Source organism: Fusarium flagelliforme (assembly GCF_020744385.1).
Source record: "Fusarium flagelliforme strain FIESC 12 MPI-CAGE-AA-0113 chromosome Unknown B0J16scaffold_6, whole genome shotgun sequence".
In the NCBI taxonomy this organism is placed as follows: Eukaryota; Fungi; Ascomycota; class Sordariomycetes; order Hypocreales; family Nectriaceae; genus Fusarium; species Fusarium flagelliforme.
Window position 1 is genome coordinate 283,115 of NW_025763508.1, and position 17,333 is coordinate 300,447.

Genomic DNA, 17,333 nt, shown 5'->3' on the forward strand with positions numbered 1-17,333 from the left:
CACAAGGTCGGGACCTGAGATCGGGACGTGCATAACCCCTTTTAGTGGATGCATAACCAATCGCGGATACCGTTGAGACAATTCAAGGAAATGCCCGTTGTTGATCGTTGGACTACTACTGGTCATGTCTCGGAACACCTTACTCGTGTACTCATGTCGTGCAGATCTTTGCCGTGGGCAAATGTACCACGCAAGCAAGCGCGGCTAGACTAACCCAGATAAGAAAATGCGACGGAAGCAATCAACATAAAATCCCGTTTTTCTAGAACGATTTAAAGTATAATTTATGACGAAGTTGTGCATATATGCTGATCATCCGAGCATACCCGTAGTACTCTGTAATCAATCTCATGTAAAAATTGAAGTGATCGTCGTCAAGAAATTACCTGCAGAAACATCATCAATCACGATACATCTCCCCAGCTTCAAAAAAAAACACAACTCTGGGGAAAGTCCCTCTTCCCCATGGGGGCTCGTAAAAGAACTGGTTCTCATCACTAATGAAAACCGGCATCTCCAGACTTTCTGTTCAGGAAATCTGATGCTGCAATTTCTCTGACTATTTGTCTCGTGATAATTGGGGAATCAGGGACCTGAGCGTGGGCCTATTATGGAGATGCCAAGACGATAATGGAGTTTTGTTAGTCATAGTAATGCTCGAGCCCGTAATAATAAAGCAAGGACGTTTTTGACGAGATTAATGTCTAGAGATTGACGAGGAAAAAAATGATAACGAGAAAAGAAAAGAGAATCAATATTGTAGATTTATATGAGGTTCTCAAGTATGCTGATTTGAGAGTTGTCGTTGTCTTAAAGTGGCGGCTAAATGAGGCTCAATATTCTCAGAGTGACATCCCTTCATCCCTGACGTCAAAACCCCGGCATGTCCGAAAGCACAGACCAAAAGCCTCTCTTCGGTCAAATTTCGAAGCATCAAAAAGCCAAGGAACACTCGCAGAGTATCCGACTGGCCCGGCAGTTATCCACACATAACTCACCGAGAAGAATAGTGCCCTGTTTTGGAAAGTCCCCCATGGGGGGCAGTGTCGTAGTGGATGTCGCCCCTTACACTCTGGGGATTTCTGAGGCGAGCGATATTACACTTTGTTAGTAGTTCTGGGCATTTGCCATGACGTCTCGGTGATCCCAGCCCCTTATCTGTCAGACCATACCTGCGCTATTTAGAAACGAGGCGGACGGTTATAAAGTTTGCTTTTTCCACTTAATCTTTCTCGTCTATCTTCAGCATCACTGTCTCTCATTCACATCTCAATCTCAGTCCTGGTGACATTTATCCTTCTTTCTATACACATCCGTGCAAAATGAGCAACATCACAGAAAAACCTGCCCAAGATGGCATCATCTCTGACAAGAACGAGCACGACACAAGCTCCCACGACGGCCACGATTTCCAAACCGTCAACGAGTCAGCCGACAACTCAAACATCTACTCCCAAGGCGGCAAGAACTTTCGAACCCTCACACGATGGGACACCATCTTTATCCTCGTCGCCAACCAAGTCGGCCTCGGTATCCTATCGCTCCCCTCGACACTCAAGACCCTTGGTTTGATCCCTGGCATCATAGCCATTCTCGGCATCGGCGGAATGTCTTGGTATACCGCCTACGAGCTTCTGCAGTACTACAGACTTCATCCTCAGGTGCTGAATATCGTTGATATGACGCGTTTTGTCGGTGGAAGAACTCTGGAGAGTATTGCTGGTGTCATGATGATGATTCAGGTCATCTTCGTTGCTGCTTCTGCTATGGTCACCATGTCTATTGCCCTCAACACCATCTCTGGTCACGCTACCTGCACTGTTGTCTTCATCTTTATCTCATGTGCTGCATGCTACCTCTTCTGTATCCCTCGCACCACCAAGTTTGTCTCAAACCTTGGTATTCCCAACGCTGTCAGTGTTCTGGCCGCTTGTTTCATCGTCATGGTCGTTCTTGGCGTTGATGGTCCTCGAGGCGTTGACAAGATGTCTGAGTGGAGCCGAGAGATCAACATTGTTGGAAACCCCACTTTCCGTGATGGTCTCAACGCTTGTTTGAAGATCGTCTTTGCTTTTGCTGCCAACCTGAGCTTTGTTGTAAGTTAACCGATACACGCTTGCATGGATATAACTAACACCTCCAGGGATACCTTGCCGAAATGGCCAACCCTATGGAGGACTTCAAGTTCTGTCTTACTGTCCTCGAATGTGGTTCCATGACCCTGTATGTCGTCTTTGCCGTCATCTTCTACTGCCTCGGAGCCGAGCACACCACCTCGCCAATCTTGGGATCTACAGCCCCCATCTTCTCCAAGGCTGCCTACGGTGTCGCCATCCCTGCTATCTTCGCTACTGGTCTCGCCTACGGTCACATCGGCTCCAAGTACATCTTTGTCAACGTCATGCGCTGGACTGGTAACCTTCATGAGGTCACTTCCAGCTCCGTCAAGTCCTGGGGTACTTGGATCGCCTCCGTCACTGGTTTCTGGATTGTCGTTTTCATCCTGTCCAACGCCATCCCTGTCTTTGACTCTATCCTCTCCATCACTTCCGCTACTACCATCTCTTGGTTCACCTACGGTTTCAGTGCTGTCTTTTGGTTCCACATGAACCAGGGCATGTACTTCCGTGACTGGAAGAAGACCAGCCTGACCATCGCCAACGCTGGTCTCATTGCTCTATCTCTCTTTATGAACGCAGCTGGTCTGTGGGCTTCTATTACTGAGCTTCTTGACATATTTAACTCTTCTTCTGGTGTTCGTGGTGTCTTTTCTTGCGGAGATAATGCTGCTGCATAGATGCTATGTGTTACTTTAGATGTACTATAGAATGATTTAAGTTAGCGATTTATTTATTCCTTGTTTAAGATTTAGTTTCTGTCTCTACGTGACTTATGTTAAATAATCGTACAGCATAGCCATCGTACAGTATAGCTCTTAAATCAGATAACCTATTACTGCAACTGAAAAAGGAATGTAATGCTAAATAAGAATGTCTTTTGCATCCGTTTAGCTTAGTTCCATTTTGAATCAAGTTTCAAAAAGAGCCTACATAGGTACTGGAGTATAGTAAAGTAAATTCCAATTGTTGATAAGTTAGTGATTACCTTACGAGATATAATAAAAAAAATAAAAAAATAAAGCTAAATAGTAAGAATTAAAAGAATAAGGCTAAGTATCTAGCAAAAGAACTTTTACTAGCAAGGGGAATATAACGTAAAAGTCCAGACTACTAAGAGATTCTAGAGCAGTCGTAATGGACCCCCAGGGTAGCAGGCCGCCTTGTGAATAGGCACCCCTTTTTCAAGGCAACTCTCGAAGCTCGCGTGATCCAAGCTCTGCCATCTGTCGGTCTCGTATTCGGTGATCCGCATCAGTCTTCGATCCTCCCGGATCATCAACCTTGGGCACCCTCTTGCGCCGCTTCTTCCTTAGCAGAAACCAAACTCCCAAGCCAAGCAGTGCCACTCCAACCACGACCCCCGCCACGATTCCCCCGATGGCACCGCCGCTCAGTCCGCTTTCGGGGTCGGTCGTGTCTGTAGCTACTGCTGTCGCACTGGCTGCGTCGGCGGCATTCGATTCTGTCGAGGCGGCTGTCGAAGTGGCCGTCGAGGAAGAGGTTTGTGTCGCCGCAATAAGCGCCGATGGGTGGAAGCTCAGGTACGTTGCAGAGGGCTTTAAAGTGCTCAAAGAAGAATACATCTCTTTTAGGACAGAGCTTCCTATCTCGGGCAGCGGGTTCTCTGCTTCTTTGTGCATCAATATGCACAAATTGACCTTTCCTCCTCTCACACACTCTTCGCTTGGTAGATTATCAGTCGGGGGGGCTGTGGGTTTATGCTCAGGGTCTGACCAACCTTCCCCTCATGCATCTCCATCCCTTCAGATTCTCGGCCGTAGAGCAAGCCTTGGTGAACTCGTTATCTTCTCCGGCGTTTCCCTCGTTCCAGCAAACTCTATCCCCATCGGCATTGCAGCAGTAATTCCTACCGGTGGTGGGGTGCCTTGCGCAGGCGCTCGGGGGGATACAGTCAAACCCGATTTCTGGGCATCTGTGTTCTGCCGCAAATTTCCACTCATTCAGTTCGACCGACATTGTTTTCGACGGGGGAGCACCAGGGTTTGGAGAAGGAAGGAGAACTGGAACAGGAGGCGGGGGAGGCCGCCGAGACAAGATATTTTGCCGCCCCGTGCCGAGGCGGAGGCGGAACGATCACCCTCCACCGCTCAAGAATTGGTCAAGCCACCATTGTCTTTTATTAAGTACGCATTGCCGGGCATCTTATTACGAGATGCGTCACAAGCAAAGCCCGAGTAACCATTATCTTCAAGTAATCGCCCAGCTTTCTTAGGCCAAAAGTGAAGAATTCAGTAGGCGCTGTGCAATATTGAATGCCAAGACGTGGTTGCAGAATCAGGCGACCACTCAGAAGCCGCCGAAATGGTCGGGGCGACCTGCATGGCAAAGACATTCTATCAGAGGTATTGTTAGGCGCGGGGCAAGCGACAAGTCCTACGAGGCATAATGTCAGCTTTGACCTTTCGTTAGCGATTTATTTATTATTTGTTTAAGATCCAATCTCTGTCTCTAGTAATCGTGCAGCATAGTTTACGAATCAGGTGAGCTATCACTGTCTTCAAGCAAGGATTGTAATACTACATAAATGTCTTGTAAAACTGTGTATCTTAATTTCATTTCAAGATACAATTGTCTTGGTTTGAACTGTACGACTTGATGACTGACCTTCAAAAACCTTAAATAGACCAATACCTCTTCAACAGTATTTCAATATGGAAGAGGAGAACATTCCGCCGACCCCGTGTTCAGCAGCGTCAATTCATTTCCTGCCAAAGATCTTGCGAAATCCAGCACAGAGACTTTTTCATGGTCTGAAGTTCTGGCTGCTCTAGCCTCCGCCAGCGATGGCTCTTGCTATTGGACCAATCCTCACTCTGGCCATTGGTTCGGTGTGAAGATCCATGCACCTGTCCAAATCTTCACCATTGGCACGGCGCCGTACTACCTCGTCTCGTACTGGAATGGGGATGAATCCACTTCGGAGAGGGAATGGGTTCGCCCGGTTGATGAACCTTCCACGGTTTACAATTTCCCGGACACAGTACAGTGGAAGATCCGAGTCCATCCGACTGCAGCCCACACTGCGCTCCAGTTGACTATTGCCATCTCAGATAAATAAACCATACTCTTCGGAGAATACAGTAAGGCACTTCTGTCGGGATTGGATTGAAGAGACTAACACAAACTTGTCTGCGAAGGGGGCTCAATTCATATATTTATGAAGAGGAAAAGGACCCTGGAGGCCAGTTTAAACTTCATAGCTGATAGGAGTGGAGGTGCGGGTTATCGGGTGTGCCTGAGCATAAAGCTTGAGCTTGGCGTCTAAATTTACTCCTTGTAATTTCCAGTGGTCCTACCTGGAGTGACCTCTGCATTGTAAGCATCCCGCATTGCTTATGAATCATCTAAGCCACCACTGTCTCAGATTTCTCGCCCAGTCAGTTCGCTGTGTTGGCTGTATATGATCTCATGTGTGGTTACACGACCAATCATCCATCGGTCATCGACCAACATGGCTGAAGATCCCTGGTCAAAATGCTATCCTATCAGGGACTTCCAAGTGCGGGGAGTCAGCATGGAGTCGTGCGGCTGAAAATGTCCCCTTTTGCCGTATGGCAGTATACGAAAACACTTAACTCTTCTCTCAACTACATGGGAATAGCGGTCCCCAAAGTATTGCAGCTTTCCCTTTCTTCTCTGATCGAGCTACGCGTCTTCAACCTTTACAATCTTAGGTCAAGGTAATAATCCGCCAAGATGAGTAGTGGCGATAAACGCGGTCCAGAGATTGACTCCGGTATGTTGAACCTTGACTCGTGAGCTGGTATAGAGCATTTTGGCTAACAAATCCAGGGCATGACTCCGGACCATTCAAACGAAGTCGAGCACCAGATACACCTCCACCAGACCATCAACCGTCCCTCGATGAGTACACAGTGGGCTGTGTGTGTGCCCATGATTTTGAAATGGCTGCCGTCGAAGGTATGCTCGAGAAACCTCACCCTCAACCTGCACAGCAGGACCCGAACGATCATAACAGCTACATCTTGGGCGAGGTCTGGGGCCATAATGTTGTGATTGCCTGCCTTCCCGATGGGATCCATGGGACTACTACTGCTGCTACAGTTGCAAAGGATATGTTGCGAACCTTCAAGTCAATCCGGTTTGGACTTATGGTCGGCGTCGGCGGTGGCATACCTTCCAAAGATCACGATATTCGTCTCGGTGACATTGTGGTGAGCCGACCTTCAGGAACAAACGGGGGTGTAGTGCAGTACGATCTAGGGAAGGCGCTACAAGAAGGCAAGTTCCAGCGTACTGGGTCTCTCAATGCCCCACCGCAGGTACTCTTGGCTGCCTTGACTCAACTCAAGGCTAAACACCTAAAGGTCGAAAGTCGTGTTCCTGAATTTCTGGGAGGCTTTTACTCCAAGCTTCATCTAAAGAAGAGACCAGCGTTCACTTATCCTGGCACATTGAACGACTGCCTCTTCCTTCCGGACTACTCTCATAGCGATCCTGATCTAGCCTGTGACCAATGTGACCCCACTCAAACGGTCAGTCGGGAGGGTCGAGATGACACAGAACCCGTTATTCACTACGGGACTATTGCTTCGGGAAACGAAGTGATCAAGGATTCCAAAAAACGTGATCAGATCGGAAAAGAGCTTGGGGCGTTGTGCCTTGAGATGGAAGCTGCTGGCCTACAAGACTTTCCTTGTATTGTAATTCGTGGTATTTGCGACTATGCAGACTCCCATAAGAACAATACTTGGCAGTTATATGCAGCGGCAGCCGCAGCCGCGTTTGCGAAGGAGCTTCTCTCCGTCATACCGCCGTCTCGAGTCCTTCAAGAAAATCCTATTCCCCAGCTAGTTTCCCGTAAGTAGGAATTGAGGCAGACAGTATTAAATGCAGCTTTTAACTATATTCTTTGCAGTTGCTAGTGAAAGTCTAAACATGTCGAAGCAACATCTTGACATGTCATCCCGGACTCTCGGCGAGCAAAGGCGCACCAAGTACTCAGCCCACTCATTTGTATTTGACATTTACTAACAGATGTAAAGTAAAGTTTTGGAAGGCCGGGCTATAGATCTCTACATCGTTCACGAGGCATGCTACGATAGCGAAGATGTAGGAAGCAGCCCCAGATGTGAGGCTAATACTCGGGCCCGGTTACAGGAAGCCATTCGAGAGTGGGCAGACGATGAAGAAGGACATCCCTTCCTCTGGCTTGTTGGCCCTGCAGGCACTGGAAAGTCCACCCTTATCCGGTCTGTTGCCGACTCCTTCCATCAGGATAAACGACTAGTTGCCGGCTATTTCTTCAAGCGAGGTGAACAGGGTCGCAACGATACTAACCGACTATTCTCAACCTTGGCTATCCAGTTAGCGGAGGCCATTCCGTCCTTTAAAGACAGTCTTCGAGCCTCTGTAGGCGGCACGGATAAGGACTCCATCGAAAAAAAGGACCTTCGATTTCAATTCGAGAAGCTTATCAAGAAGCCCATTGAGGGTTTGTCGCCTTCGGATACCAACGAACTTCCCAGAATCATTGTGCTCGATGCCCTAGACGAGTGTGAGCGTCCTGAGAATCTCCCCCGAGCCTTAACTTTCATCTCTGAGATTTGCAACAAGTCGACAGCCTTGGAGCTCCGTGTTCTCTTGACCAGCAGGCCAGACCCTAAAATCATCAATGCTTTTGAGCCTCTGATACAGAATGGAGTAACACGAAGGTTACAGCTACACAGAGTATTCTCTGCAGACACTAAGAATGACATACGGTTGTACCTGCAGACAAACTTCATGCGGATCAAAACCAAAGCGAACATCCAACAAAACCCTTGGCCCACCGTGGCTGAGATAGACCACCTTGTCGAACTCTCTACGCATCCAGAACCTCTCTTCATTTATGCTGCAACTCTCCTACGTTTTGTCTACGATGAGAAGCAATTGCAGAACCCCAAGAATCAACTAAAGATCTGGATTAAGCAGTGCGAGGATAACAAGTCGCAACTTCATCAGATGTATAACCCGATCCTAGAGCAGATATTTGCTCTTGGAAAAGACACAGACTTCGATCAGCAGCTACAGTTCCTCGGAGCACTTGTCCTAACTGCCTTGCCACTTTCTGTAACCTCTCTCACTTCCCTCCTCGACCTAGATATCGACGACGTCAGCTGGTGGCTTCCAAGTCTGCATGCAGTAATAAATATCCCTTCCGACTCGCACAAACCTTTACGACTTCACCACAAGTCCTTCAGCGACTTCCTTCTAAGTGAAGAGAATCCACGGCATGATAGATTCAGATTGGATGCAAGAGAAATACACGCTCTGTTAGCTGATAGGTGTATCGGGCTCATGAGACGGCAGCTGAAGCGGGACATCTGTGATCTCAGCAAGCTCGATGTAACGTCTCAAGATATCGACAAGACTCTGATAGGCCGTTGCATACCCTTTGAACTACAATATTCCTGTCACTATTGGGGTTACCACGTGCGGGCCAGCGGAAACATCGTGTTTAACCACATCCTTGCATTCTTTCTTGAGCATTTTCTCCATTGGCTCGAAGTGTCAGCTCTTCTGAATCAGACTTCAGTCGCCTTGACGGCCCTTGAAGCTTTATATGACGTAGTCAAGGTCTGTCCACATGGCCTCCTTACTTGCAGCTCATTCTAACCTTTACAGACCTCACGTGAAAGCTCATCCGAACTGATTGACTTTCTCAAAGATGCTACTAGAACCGTTTCGAGCTTTGCAGCAATTATTGAGAGCGCACCATTGCAAACGTATGCCTCGTTGCTTTTGTTCTCTCCCCAAACAAGCAAGGTTAGACAACGTCTTTGGTATCAGCGTCTTCCGCCTCTCAGTTATATCCAGGGGGTTAAGCCTGACTGGGATGTACACATGCAAACTATTGAGGTTCAAGGGAATGTAAAAGCACTGGCATTCTCCCCGAACGATAGATTCCTAGCTTCGGCCGATAGCGCCGTGCGATTGTGGAACGCATCGACTGGTACGCATTTGACGTCTTTTGAAGAGCCTGGATTTCACCCTGTCGACGTGATCTTCTCCTCTAGCAACCAGTTGTTAGCAGCGAGGTGTTCGGAGGGCATTGTAAAGATCTGGGACATGTCTACATGGACCCATTTGCAAACGATCGAGAGCTCAGATGGGGGGTCCCATTCCATTTCTATCCACATTTCATTCGATGATGAAATTCTAATATCGGCACAAAGCTGTGGTGAAGTGCGGCTTTGTCATACAAGATCAGGCCAGCGTTTGGGAACGAAACGCTTTGGCTCAGGGGGTACCATTGATCACTTGATTGCCATCTCGCCCAAGCCTCCGCTGATAGCGTTTTGCGCAAAAGACTGTGATATCACACTCTTGAACGTGGCAACTTCTGCTAAGCAGAAATTACGGACTGGCGGTGAATTGATTGAGTCTGTGACCCTATCGCCTGATGGCAAGTTCCTAGCAGGCGTATTTCGTAAGTCTGTTTGCCTCTGGGATACAGCAACCCACAAAAGGGATCCTATCACGACCGTCGGTGACGGATCTTGCACGATTGCCTTCCTGTCCAACAGCCGGTCCCTAGTTGTGCGGTCTAAAGATACCACTTTGCTATGGAACCTGGCCACTGGGTCCCGTAGTGATCTCATGGTAAGTAACACAACTGCGATTGCTTTATCCTCTGACGGACGAATTCTGGCGACAGCGCCAGATGAGCCAGCAATCAAGCTTTGGGACCTAGGGTACGCAAAACCTGGAAATGGTGTTTCTTCTTTCCGGCGCGCCGCTAGAGCCGTTGCTTTCTCGTCCGACGGCAGGGTTGTCGTGTCGCAACAGGACTGTCATACAATCAGCCTCCATGATGCGACTACTGGGAGCCATACATATATATTAGACCTCAACATCCACGCAATGGTTCTCTTCCCCAGTCACTGGCTTTCTGAAACAGTCGTTGATCCCAACATGTTGGAACACACCCCTCGAATAGACAACATTACTTTCTCCCCAGATAGCCAGTCCTTGGCAATAGGAATGAGAGGTGGGACAATTCTACTCTGGCATACAAAGACAAGAAAATTTCAGCATGTCATCCGAGTGTTCCATACGTTGTCCCCAGGCAAATTGATATTTTCCCCCAACGGTGAGATGCTAGCCGCCATGTCAAACACAATAATGTGGTGGGATGTATCAACAGGTATTTGGCGAGATAGTATTCACGAAGGGCGCAATATCTTTCGCGCATCTGCCTTTTCACCAAACTTGGCTTTGCTAGGCGCCCTGTGTGCCAATCGCAGTTCAATGGAAGTTTTGACCTTATATCATATCAAGATTCCCAAGCGCAAACATACCCTAAATGGTCATGAAGGACATGGCGTTCAGATTATCTTCTCGCCCAACAGCCTGATGGTAGCAGTGGCGTCCGATGATCGGACGGTACGCCTATGGCATACAGCGACATACATACACTTGCATACTATAGACACCTGCACATATGTACCTGAAATGATGAGGTTCTCTCGTGATGGCTCCGTCATAGCGGTAGCCTCAGCAGACGACTCGATTCGACTGTGGAACATAACGGAAGACAGGCTTTTGCAACTGATTCATCATGATGGAGGATCCATACGAGAACTCAGAATCTTGGCTAATGAGCTTATCCTGATTGTATCCGATATCGCGTCTTTCAAGATGTTGGGAGGCTGGGAGAGCTGTTTTACACTGTCCGAGCACTCTTATGCTATCACCTATAAAGCTCAGCTCTCGACTCCCGAACGACTTCTTTCCGAAATCGGTATTGATGTAGATCATTGTTGGATTATGAAAGGTGATGATAAAGTTGTCTTCATTCCTCCTGAGTATCGACCTACGAGAAGGTTCCGGACCTGGTACGAACATGCCAATGTGAGCATTACAAGAAGTCCTCTATCGTTTGTTGCAAAAGGGTATCTGTTGTTTACTCTATGTCCAACCGGTCAAGCTATATCCTTCCGATACTCTCAAGAGTCGCCATACTATTCATAGTTACTAATATCCTTTATCTTCACTTACTATTTGCAGTAATCTGAAAATACTACTTGATTTACTACTAATTGGCTTGGCAGGTTAGTAAAGCAGCTTTTCTATCCGCTTATAGCTTTTTTAAGCAGTCTCCGCAGCCTTTAGAGTTCAAGCTCTATCTTGTGGCTACGAAAAGGAAGCTGGTAACGGACCATATGACTCAAAGTAGTTTCAGGTCATGGCAGTTTCTTAAAACACAACCAAAGGGGAAGACCTTCGGAGGTAGATAATACTGAAGTATAGTAATTAGGTGCAGCAGATTTCACTCAGTAGAGGGGGATTATGCGGCGGAATTTGTTGTCTTTAAATCAACTAGTGGCTTTTACCATCTTCTAACTTCATTCTGATTCATTACTATGCACTCGCTCCTCGCTTAGCCAAACAACCACCAAACAACGCTTCTACCCAGTAGTATATACAAGAAAGTCATTTACATCCTATTCGTCGCAGTAAACACACATTTACTTGCGGTAAGTGTTCCAAGCAGAGTGCATGCGAGTCTTCTGACCAGGAGTAAACTCCTCGTAACAAACACTAGCAAAGTTAGTATGATTTCATCAATCATTTCAGGAAAGACTTACTCATCAGAATAATCCATATAGTTGTGGATGGGGTCATCACCAGGCTGGTTAGGGCAAGTGTCCATCCTAGCAGGGCATCCACTCGTCTGTCTAGCCTGGGCAGGGGTATCGGCAACAAGATCTCCACCATTGCAACCATCCTGGAAAGTGTGGAAAAGGTTGAACCAGTGACCAACTTCATGGACGGCAGTTCCTCCCAGGTTGTAAGGAGCAGCAGTACCACCGGGGACAGTCTCAGCGACAATGACACAACCGTCACGGATGAAAGTCGAAGATCCGGTTGATACGTTGGGCTCGGGGAAGAAGCAGTATCCCAGAGCCTCCATGCCGTCAAGCTTGGCGACGTCAGTGAAGTACAAGTTGAGAGTCTTGTAGTCTCCCTGACGAAGCTGTCGCTTCATGGCAACTTCACCGCTGCCGGAAGCCCAGTTGGCGTTGGTGGTGAAGGTTGTGTCGACGAGCCTAAACTGGACATCTGAAGGTCCGTAAGCGTCGTTCAAAGCCTTGAGTTGAGCAGTGAGCTTGGCTTTGGAGATGTACTTGGAAGAAGAAGAGGAAACGACGTGGAAGTAGGTGTCGACTGTGATAGAGGCAGCAGCGACTTTGGACACGGACTCGATCTTCTTCAGGTTCTGGGCATGTTGGACTTGCTCAGCTGTGGGGTCGGCGATGGCACAGCGGGGAGGAAGGGCTCGGGCTGTGAGGCCAGCGAGGGCGTTGCCGAAGAAGAGAGCGAGAGCGAGCTTAGAAACCATGATTGCGACGAAGATGAGATGATGAGGATATGGATTACAATGAGAGTCTACAAGTCTTATTTATGCTGATATCTACAATGAAGCGCAATCATCTATTCTGCTGTCTCTTGGCGATCGTTTCCGCATATGCGATATCTCCGTTGACTCAGATCAAAGGTTCATCCCATCATGGCATAAACCACAGTCCTTATCTCCCCATAATAGAAGCTAGATTGAACAGCTCCATTATGAAGCTTATTTACCTGCCGTATTGTGTACTTTTCTACCCGAGTCTATGCTGCATGTAATCTAGTGTAAAACAGCGTACCCCTGTACCTTCTGTTCCTGGCAGTATACGCCGTACGAGAAAGCTGGAGTCACGCGGAGAACTTGTTATTGTTCAGACTTGATTGGTGGGTTAACCCTTGTGAGTGCCCTTCTGAGTCTAGACAAGCATTATCGCCAAGTTGCAACTACCGAGTGGGAATGGGGAACCTTTGTTAAAGCCTGAAGGTGAGGGATAATGCGATGTCGCTGTGTCAGGGGTAGGGCTTGGCGTCGGCCGGTCCCGACTACGCGAGTCAGATTTAATCACGTGCGATAAGATAGCTCGTATAGCCGTAGGGTAAGTTAAGTACTTGACGGTACGTGAGATCCAGTGTTTACTACCGTACGGAGTATTAGCTTAACAAATTAGATAAAGCCCGGGGATATAAAAAAACTTTTTTTAAACAGCTAATTAGCCTGTTAGCAATAGAGATATCTGACAATAGTGCCTGTAATCAAATAAGCTTAGCTGTGTCAACGAATGTAACAGCTACAAGATCCTCTTAGCCTTTGAAATCAATACGTTATTTTAAATATCTATTACCCGAGGGCTCCTTTAACAATGTTGATTTGGTATTGATTACTCAACCTACCGGGTACTACTATAAATACTTTCCCGCATCCGAAATATTACCTCCGCGTTAAATCTCTTGCTTTTATTGGAATAACCACCATACCTAAAACGTGCCTCGATGCAGAGATTATGGCCCTGCTGCGCTAATTCTTTGAAAAAAGTTCGTAAACACCGAACCTCGGTCGCTTCGCCATCACGCATCAGAGAGGATAACACTTCTTCTAGTTTCGTTGTAACTAGAGTACCTGGGTGAAAGGGGCTGGTAAACATGTTGCCGTTGAGAGCTTCGAATGATGCTTGTGATTTGGTTTGATAACACTTTACGGTTTTGTGTCGTCCCAATTTGATAACGAGTCGAGCCCAAGGTGATGTATGTTGGCGTGCTTGCAAGATGTCATCAAGCTGGCCGGTTAGATACGGCGAGATGCTGACTTTGGACACAAGGTCTCTGACCACTTTCTGGAACATAAATCTTAATGGTAACTGATGATAAAACACCCATCCAAGGTCTGGGTCATCAGAAATATGCTCATCATGAGTAGCTTGACATAGGGCAGTGTATATATCGAGACTTGAAAACCGAGGGATGGCAAGGAATGCCCCCTTTTCCGGGAGGAACTGACCGAGAACAATAATATGACGGTCCCAATTCGGTACATTCGAGGCTGCATTCAACACCAGGTCGAGAAAGGTAGATAGTGTCGTTTCACTGATGGGGGTCTTGCCGTATCTGGAGACTACGTCTATCCAAGTAACAAGAGATAGACCTTCTACAAGTAGCCTTGTGAATGGCGTATGCCTCCAAAAGATAGGGTTGTGTCTTTCATGAAGGTTTGGAGTGGAATCATCCTTGCTATGCCAGTCTGATCCGAAAGTTGACGTCGCCTTGATGAGTCTTATCGAGGACATCAGAATATCCTCGGTTGGTGGGAAGTTTCTGTTCCACACTGCCCGCCACACATCGCTGACAGCCGATGATGGAGCTGTCTCTATAGGGTGAGATGCGGTGAAGTCGTCAAAAAGCTCCCACTGCGCCGTCATACCGAGGAAAGGGGGATTTGTATTTGTGAATCGTTTTGAAGGTCTGTAACCGGCAACTCCACAGCTGTACGCTTTTTCAAGGCTACCCAAAACCGAAGAAAGCTTCTGTGTATAGTGGACTTTTGTTGTTGAATCGGGGTCGTACTGTTGAACAATCTGACGTATTCTTTCCATGAAGCGAACAACGTCAACGGAACATGAGCCCCTGGTAGAAACCATCCGGGCCACACAGAGGCAGCTCTCTAACATTCCCATCTGCAAATGAAGGGGTGTAGTCTTGCTGTACGCGAGAATTGCTTTTCCAGCTTCTGTGTTGACAAGGAAATCGTGGGCAGTGCGATGGATGAACTGGATCTTCCGCATAAAGGAGGTCGCCCAAAGCGCATCTTCGATTTCCCAGTCGGAACAAAGGTCTGCTGAGGCTGGTCGAGCCGACTTTTCCATCTCCAATAAACCTGCGGAGCGGATCATAATCATCTTCTCTACCTTCTCGCACAAGGATATTGCGTCCGAAGCATCAGGATCTCCGGCCGCCTGCTGGAATTTCTTTGCGAAATTTTGATCCACTGCATAACCGGTCGAGACTATTGTCGGGAAACAGGGATAACTCAAGGTAACTCCCCTTAATGGCATATGAGGAGACAGTTCCTGTGCTGAAATCACAGACTGAAATATGGCTGCTGCTACCTCCTTGTATATGGACATGTTCTGGTTCAACCTGTTCCACATATCGGTGTATAGATCTTCAAGCTGGCAAGGAAGCTGTTCTAACCTTAAGTAGAGCTCAGACGAGGAGTCACCGTTCTTCGCACCGTCCTTGACACTCCTTGTTGCAAGACATAGCCAGAGAAACACACCGCTAGCTTTATTGACGAGGATAGAGACAAGACATGCATAATCGGTATGTTGAATCAGTCCAGAGGACTTGAGTGGCTCCAGCTCCTTTTCAGCATACAGCTGCATATCGTAAGCCGTGAAGCATTCCATCTTGATAGTTTGTGCATGCAGAATCGTTAACTCTACTTCCAGCTGATGTTCAGGTCGACTGCTCACGCAGGCCTTTACATGTCGTTGTTTTGCGATTTTGGAAACGATGTTCAGGATAGCCTCAGAACCCTCCTCCTCATTGATCTCGTCAAGCCCATCAATGAATATGCAGAAGTATTTGTCAGTGCTGTTCAGCAAGTGCAAAAGAAGATATTTGGCTTCTTCGAGTGACCAGTCGTGATATGACGACTTGGAGAGGACCAAATCTTGGGAATTGGGGATAGAAGTAAGAAGATCCTTGTGACGTAGAAGGATTTGGTAACTGAGGGTACACAGAAGCCCTTTGACGGAATTCTGTGGTTTGGAACCGATCTTCCAAAAGAAGTGGGAAATAATCTCCACGCGCGGGTCCCAGCGTTCCAACAACATCTTCACAGACTTGCTGTTGACTATAGTCTTCATGAACGTACTTTTGCCCGACCCTGGCTTTCCGTTGATCCAGAATAGAGAGTCGCTGGTCTGTAACCAACTAGAGAATTGGTCTAGACCTTTGTCAATGCTGGCAAGGTAAGGGTTATTTGAGAGCAATTTCATCTGGGTTCGATCTGGCTCAGACATGTTGTCGCAAGCGCGGTCATAGGCGGCAAATATGCGCTGGTATGTCGCCGCTTCTGGATCCGTGATATCGGTGTAACGTTGATTCATGCTGTAAGACTTCAAGCTGTCGAGGAACCTCGTTCTTTGATTAGTTGTAGCAATCTCAGAAGTGACCTGCCCTCCCGTATCCTTTACTTCTTTGACTAGGACGGCACGGGTTTCGCCGTGTTCAACCCGGACACAACTTTCAAGGTCCGTATTACCCGCGGCGATCTGTCCAACGAGCTGTTTAACATGGTCCGAAAGAGTTCTAAACTCCTTTTTCTGTGTCCACGCCACGGCTTGAGTTTGAGTACTGTTGCCAGTCAGTGGTAATTCCGATTAAACAGGAGAAAGTTTACCATATATACGCGAGAAGATGAGTCTCCAAAACCTCCTTTTGCTTTCGAAGGGTTCCTTCCAGACCCTGTAGCGTGTTCTGGCGATACCTGGCTATCAATGCTGAACTGAAGGCACTGCGAGCTTTGCCACTCTGGTGCGTGCTTAGAGACCTCAATTCTTTAAGAAGTTTTTGAGCAGACTTCTGACACTTTTCGGCAACCTCTTTGATCTTACGCTCATGTACCGATTGCTGCATATTTGCACCTTGGCAGCACAGCTCGACTTGAGCGACGGCATTTTGAAGTTCCCCAGCGTACTCTTTCACGCTGCTATCAGACAATGGCCTGCCTTGGTAGATGTCGATGGCATTTGAGATGACGCTGGTAGAAAATGATATGAGTTGAATCACTGCACTGGCAGCACCTAGGGCCTCAGGTCCAGTCGCCATAGTCAATACGTCGTTAGTCGCAGGAAAAGGTAAGATGAGCAAAAGGTAAAGGAAAAGGTTGGATCTTCGGGCGCCAAATCAGGCTGATGATACGAGCGCTCGCCATACTGCACTGACTAATCCATCGGACAGCAAATCACAATTCCAAGATTGTAATTATTCACAGCCATGTTTCTGATCTGCGGGGTTGAAAACGAGGAGAAAAGAGACAACAAGTACAAGTACAAACGTAGGACCTTTTCAGTAGGTCAAGGGTAACAAGACACTAGGAATCAATAAAGCTTAGCGTCGATCGGTCCCGATTCCGCAAGTCAGCTAACCAGTCACGTGCTATAATGCTCTAAACAGCGTAGGGTAAGTTAAATAGTTATAGGATATCATAGTAACTGCAACGGAATATTCTTTGCTAACAATATACAGAGCGAGTTTTAAGATCGCTACCTACTTACTAAATCGCCAACTTATATATTACCATAGCTAGCGTTTTGATCTGCGCTGTAACTTTCACTT

At 47.4% G+C, this 17,333-nt stretch overlaps 7 protein-coding genes across 7 annotated transcripts; 4 read left to right on the forward strand and 3 right to left on the reverse strand.

The window, feature by feature from the left end:
• Positions 1-1,322: 1,322 nt before the first annotated feature.
• B0J16DRAFT_374168 (transmembrane amino acid transporter protein-domain-containing protein) lies at positions 1,323-2,797 on the forward strand (the record flags this gene model as incomplete). The annotated part of the gene is made up of 2 exons (XM_046130587.1): positions 1,323-2,096; positions 2,144-2,797. The coding sequence occupies 2 exons, from the start codon at positions 1,323-1,325 to the stop codon at positions 2,795-2,797; spliced, it is 1,428 nt and encodes a 475-aa protein (XP_045979645.1).
• A 499-nt stretch (positions 2,798-3,296) lies between these two features.
• Positions 3,297-4,097, reverse strand: B0J16DRAFT_416786 (uncharacterized protein; the record flags this gene model as incomplete). The annotated part of the gene is made up of 2 exons (XM_046133627.1): positions 3,297-3,803; positions 3,859-4,097. The coding sequence occupies 2 exons, from the start codon at positions 4,095-4,097 to the stop codon at positions 3,302-3,304; spliced, it is 741 nt and encodes a 246-aa protein (XP_045979646.1). The 3' UTR covers positions 3,297-3,301.
• A 568-nt stretch (positions 4,098-4,665) lies between these two features.
• B0J16DRAFT_322556 (uncharacterized protein) lies at positions 4,666-5,199 on the forward strand (the record flags this gene model as incomplete). The annotated part of the gene is made up of 2 exons (XM_046125718.1): positions 4,666-4,726; positions 4,784-5,199. 2 exons carry the CDS (start codon positions 4,666-4,668, stop codon positions 5,197-5,199), a joined length of 477 nt encoding a protein of 158 aa, XP_045979647.1.
• A 638-nt stretch (positions 5,200-5,837) lies between these two features.
• Positions 5,838-11,117, forward strand: B0J16DRAFT_402434 (uncharacterized protein; the record flags this gene model as incomplete). Its single annotated transcript, XM_046132653.1, has 5 exons — positions 5,838-5,877; positions 5,934-6,962; positions 7,021-7,099; positions 7,148-8,720; positions 8,769-11,117. 5 exons carry the CDS (start codon positions 5,838-5,840, stop codon positions 11,115-11,117), a joined length of 5,070 nt encoding a protein of 1,689 aa, XP_045979648.1.
• Positions 11,118-11,614: 497 nt separating this feature from the next.
• On the reverse strand, positions 11,615-12,535 carry B0J16DRAFT_402436 (uncharacterized protein; the record flags this gene model as incomplete). Its single annotated transcript, XM_046132654.1, has 2 exons — positions 11,735-12,535; positions 11,615-11,687 (listed from the first exon to the last, which is right to left on the reverse strand). The coding sequence occupies exons 1-2, from the start codon at positions 12,487-12,489 to the stop codon at positions 11,615-11,617; spliced, it is 828 nt and encodes a 275-aa protein (XP_045979649.1). The 5' UTR covers positions 12,490-12,535.
• A 15-nt stretch (positions 12,536-12,550) lies between these two features.
• Positions 12,551-12,973, forward strand: B0J16DRAFT_346239 (uncharacterized protein; the record flags this gene model as incomplete). Its single annotated transcript, XM_046128419.1, has 1 exon — positions 12,551-12,973. A coding segment is annotated over one exon (226 nt), but the record flags the coding sequence as incomplete, so codon positions are not given.
• Positions 12,974-13,207: 234 nt separating this feature from the next.
• Positions 13,208-16,823, reverse strand: B0J16DRAFT_402438 (uncharacterized protein; the record flags this gene model as incomplete). Its single annotated transcript, XM_046132655.1, has 3 exons — positions 13,208-13,244; positions 13,473-16,349; positions 16,396-16,823. The coding sequence occupies 3 exons, from the start codon at positions 16,821-16,823 to the stop codon at positions 13,208-13,210; spliced, it is 3,342 nt and encodes a 1,113-aa protein (XP_045979651.1).
• Positions 16,824-17,333: the final 510 nt, after the last annotated feature.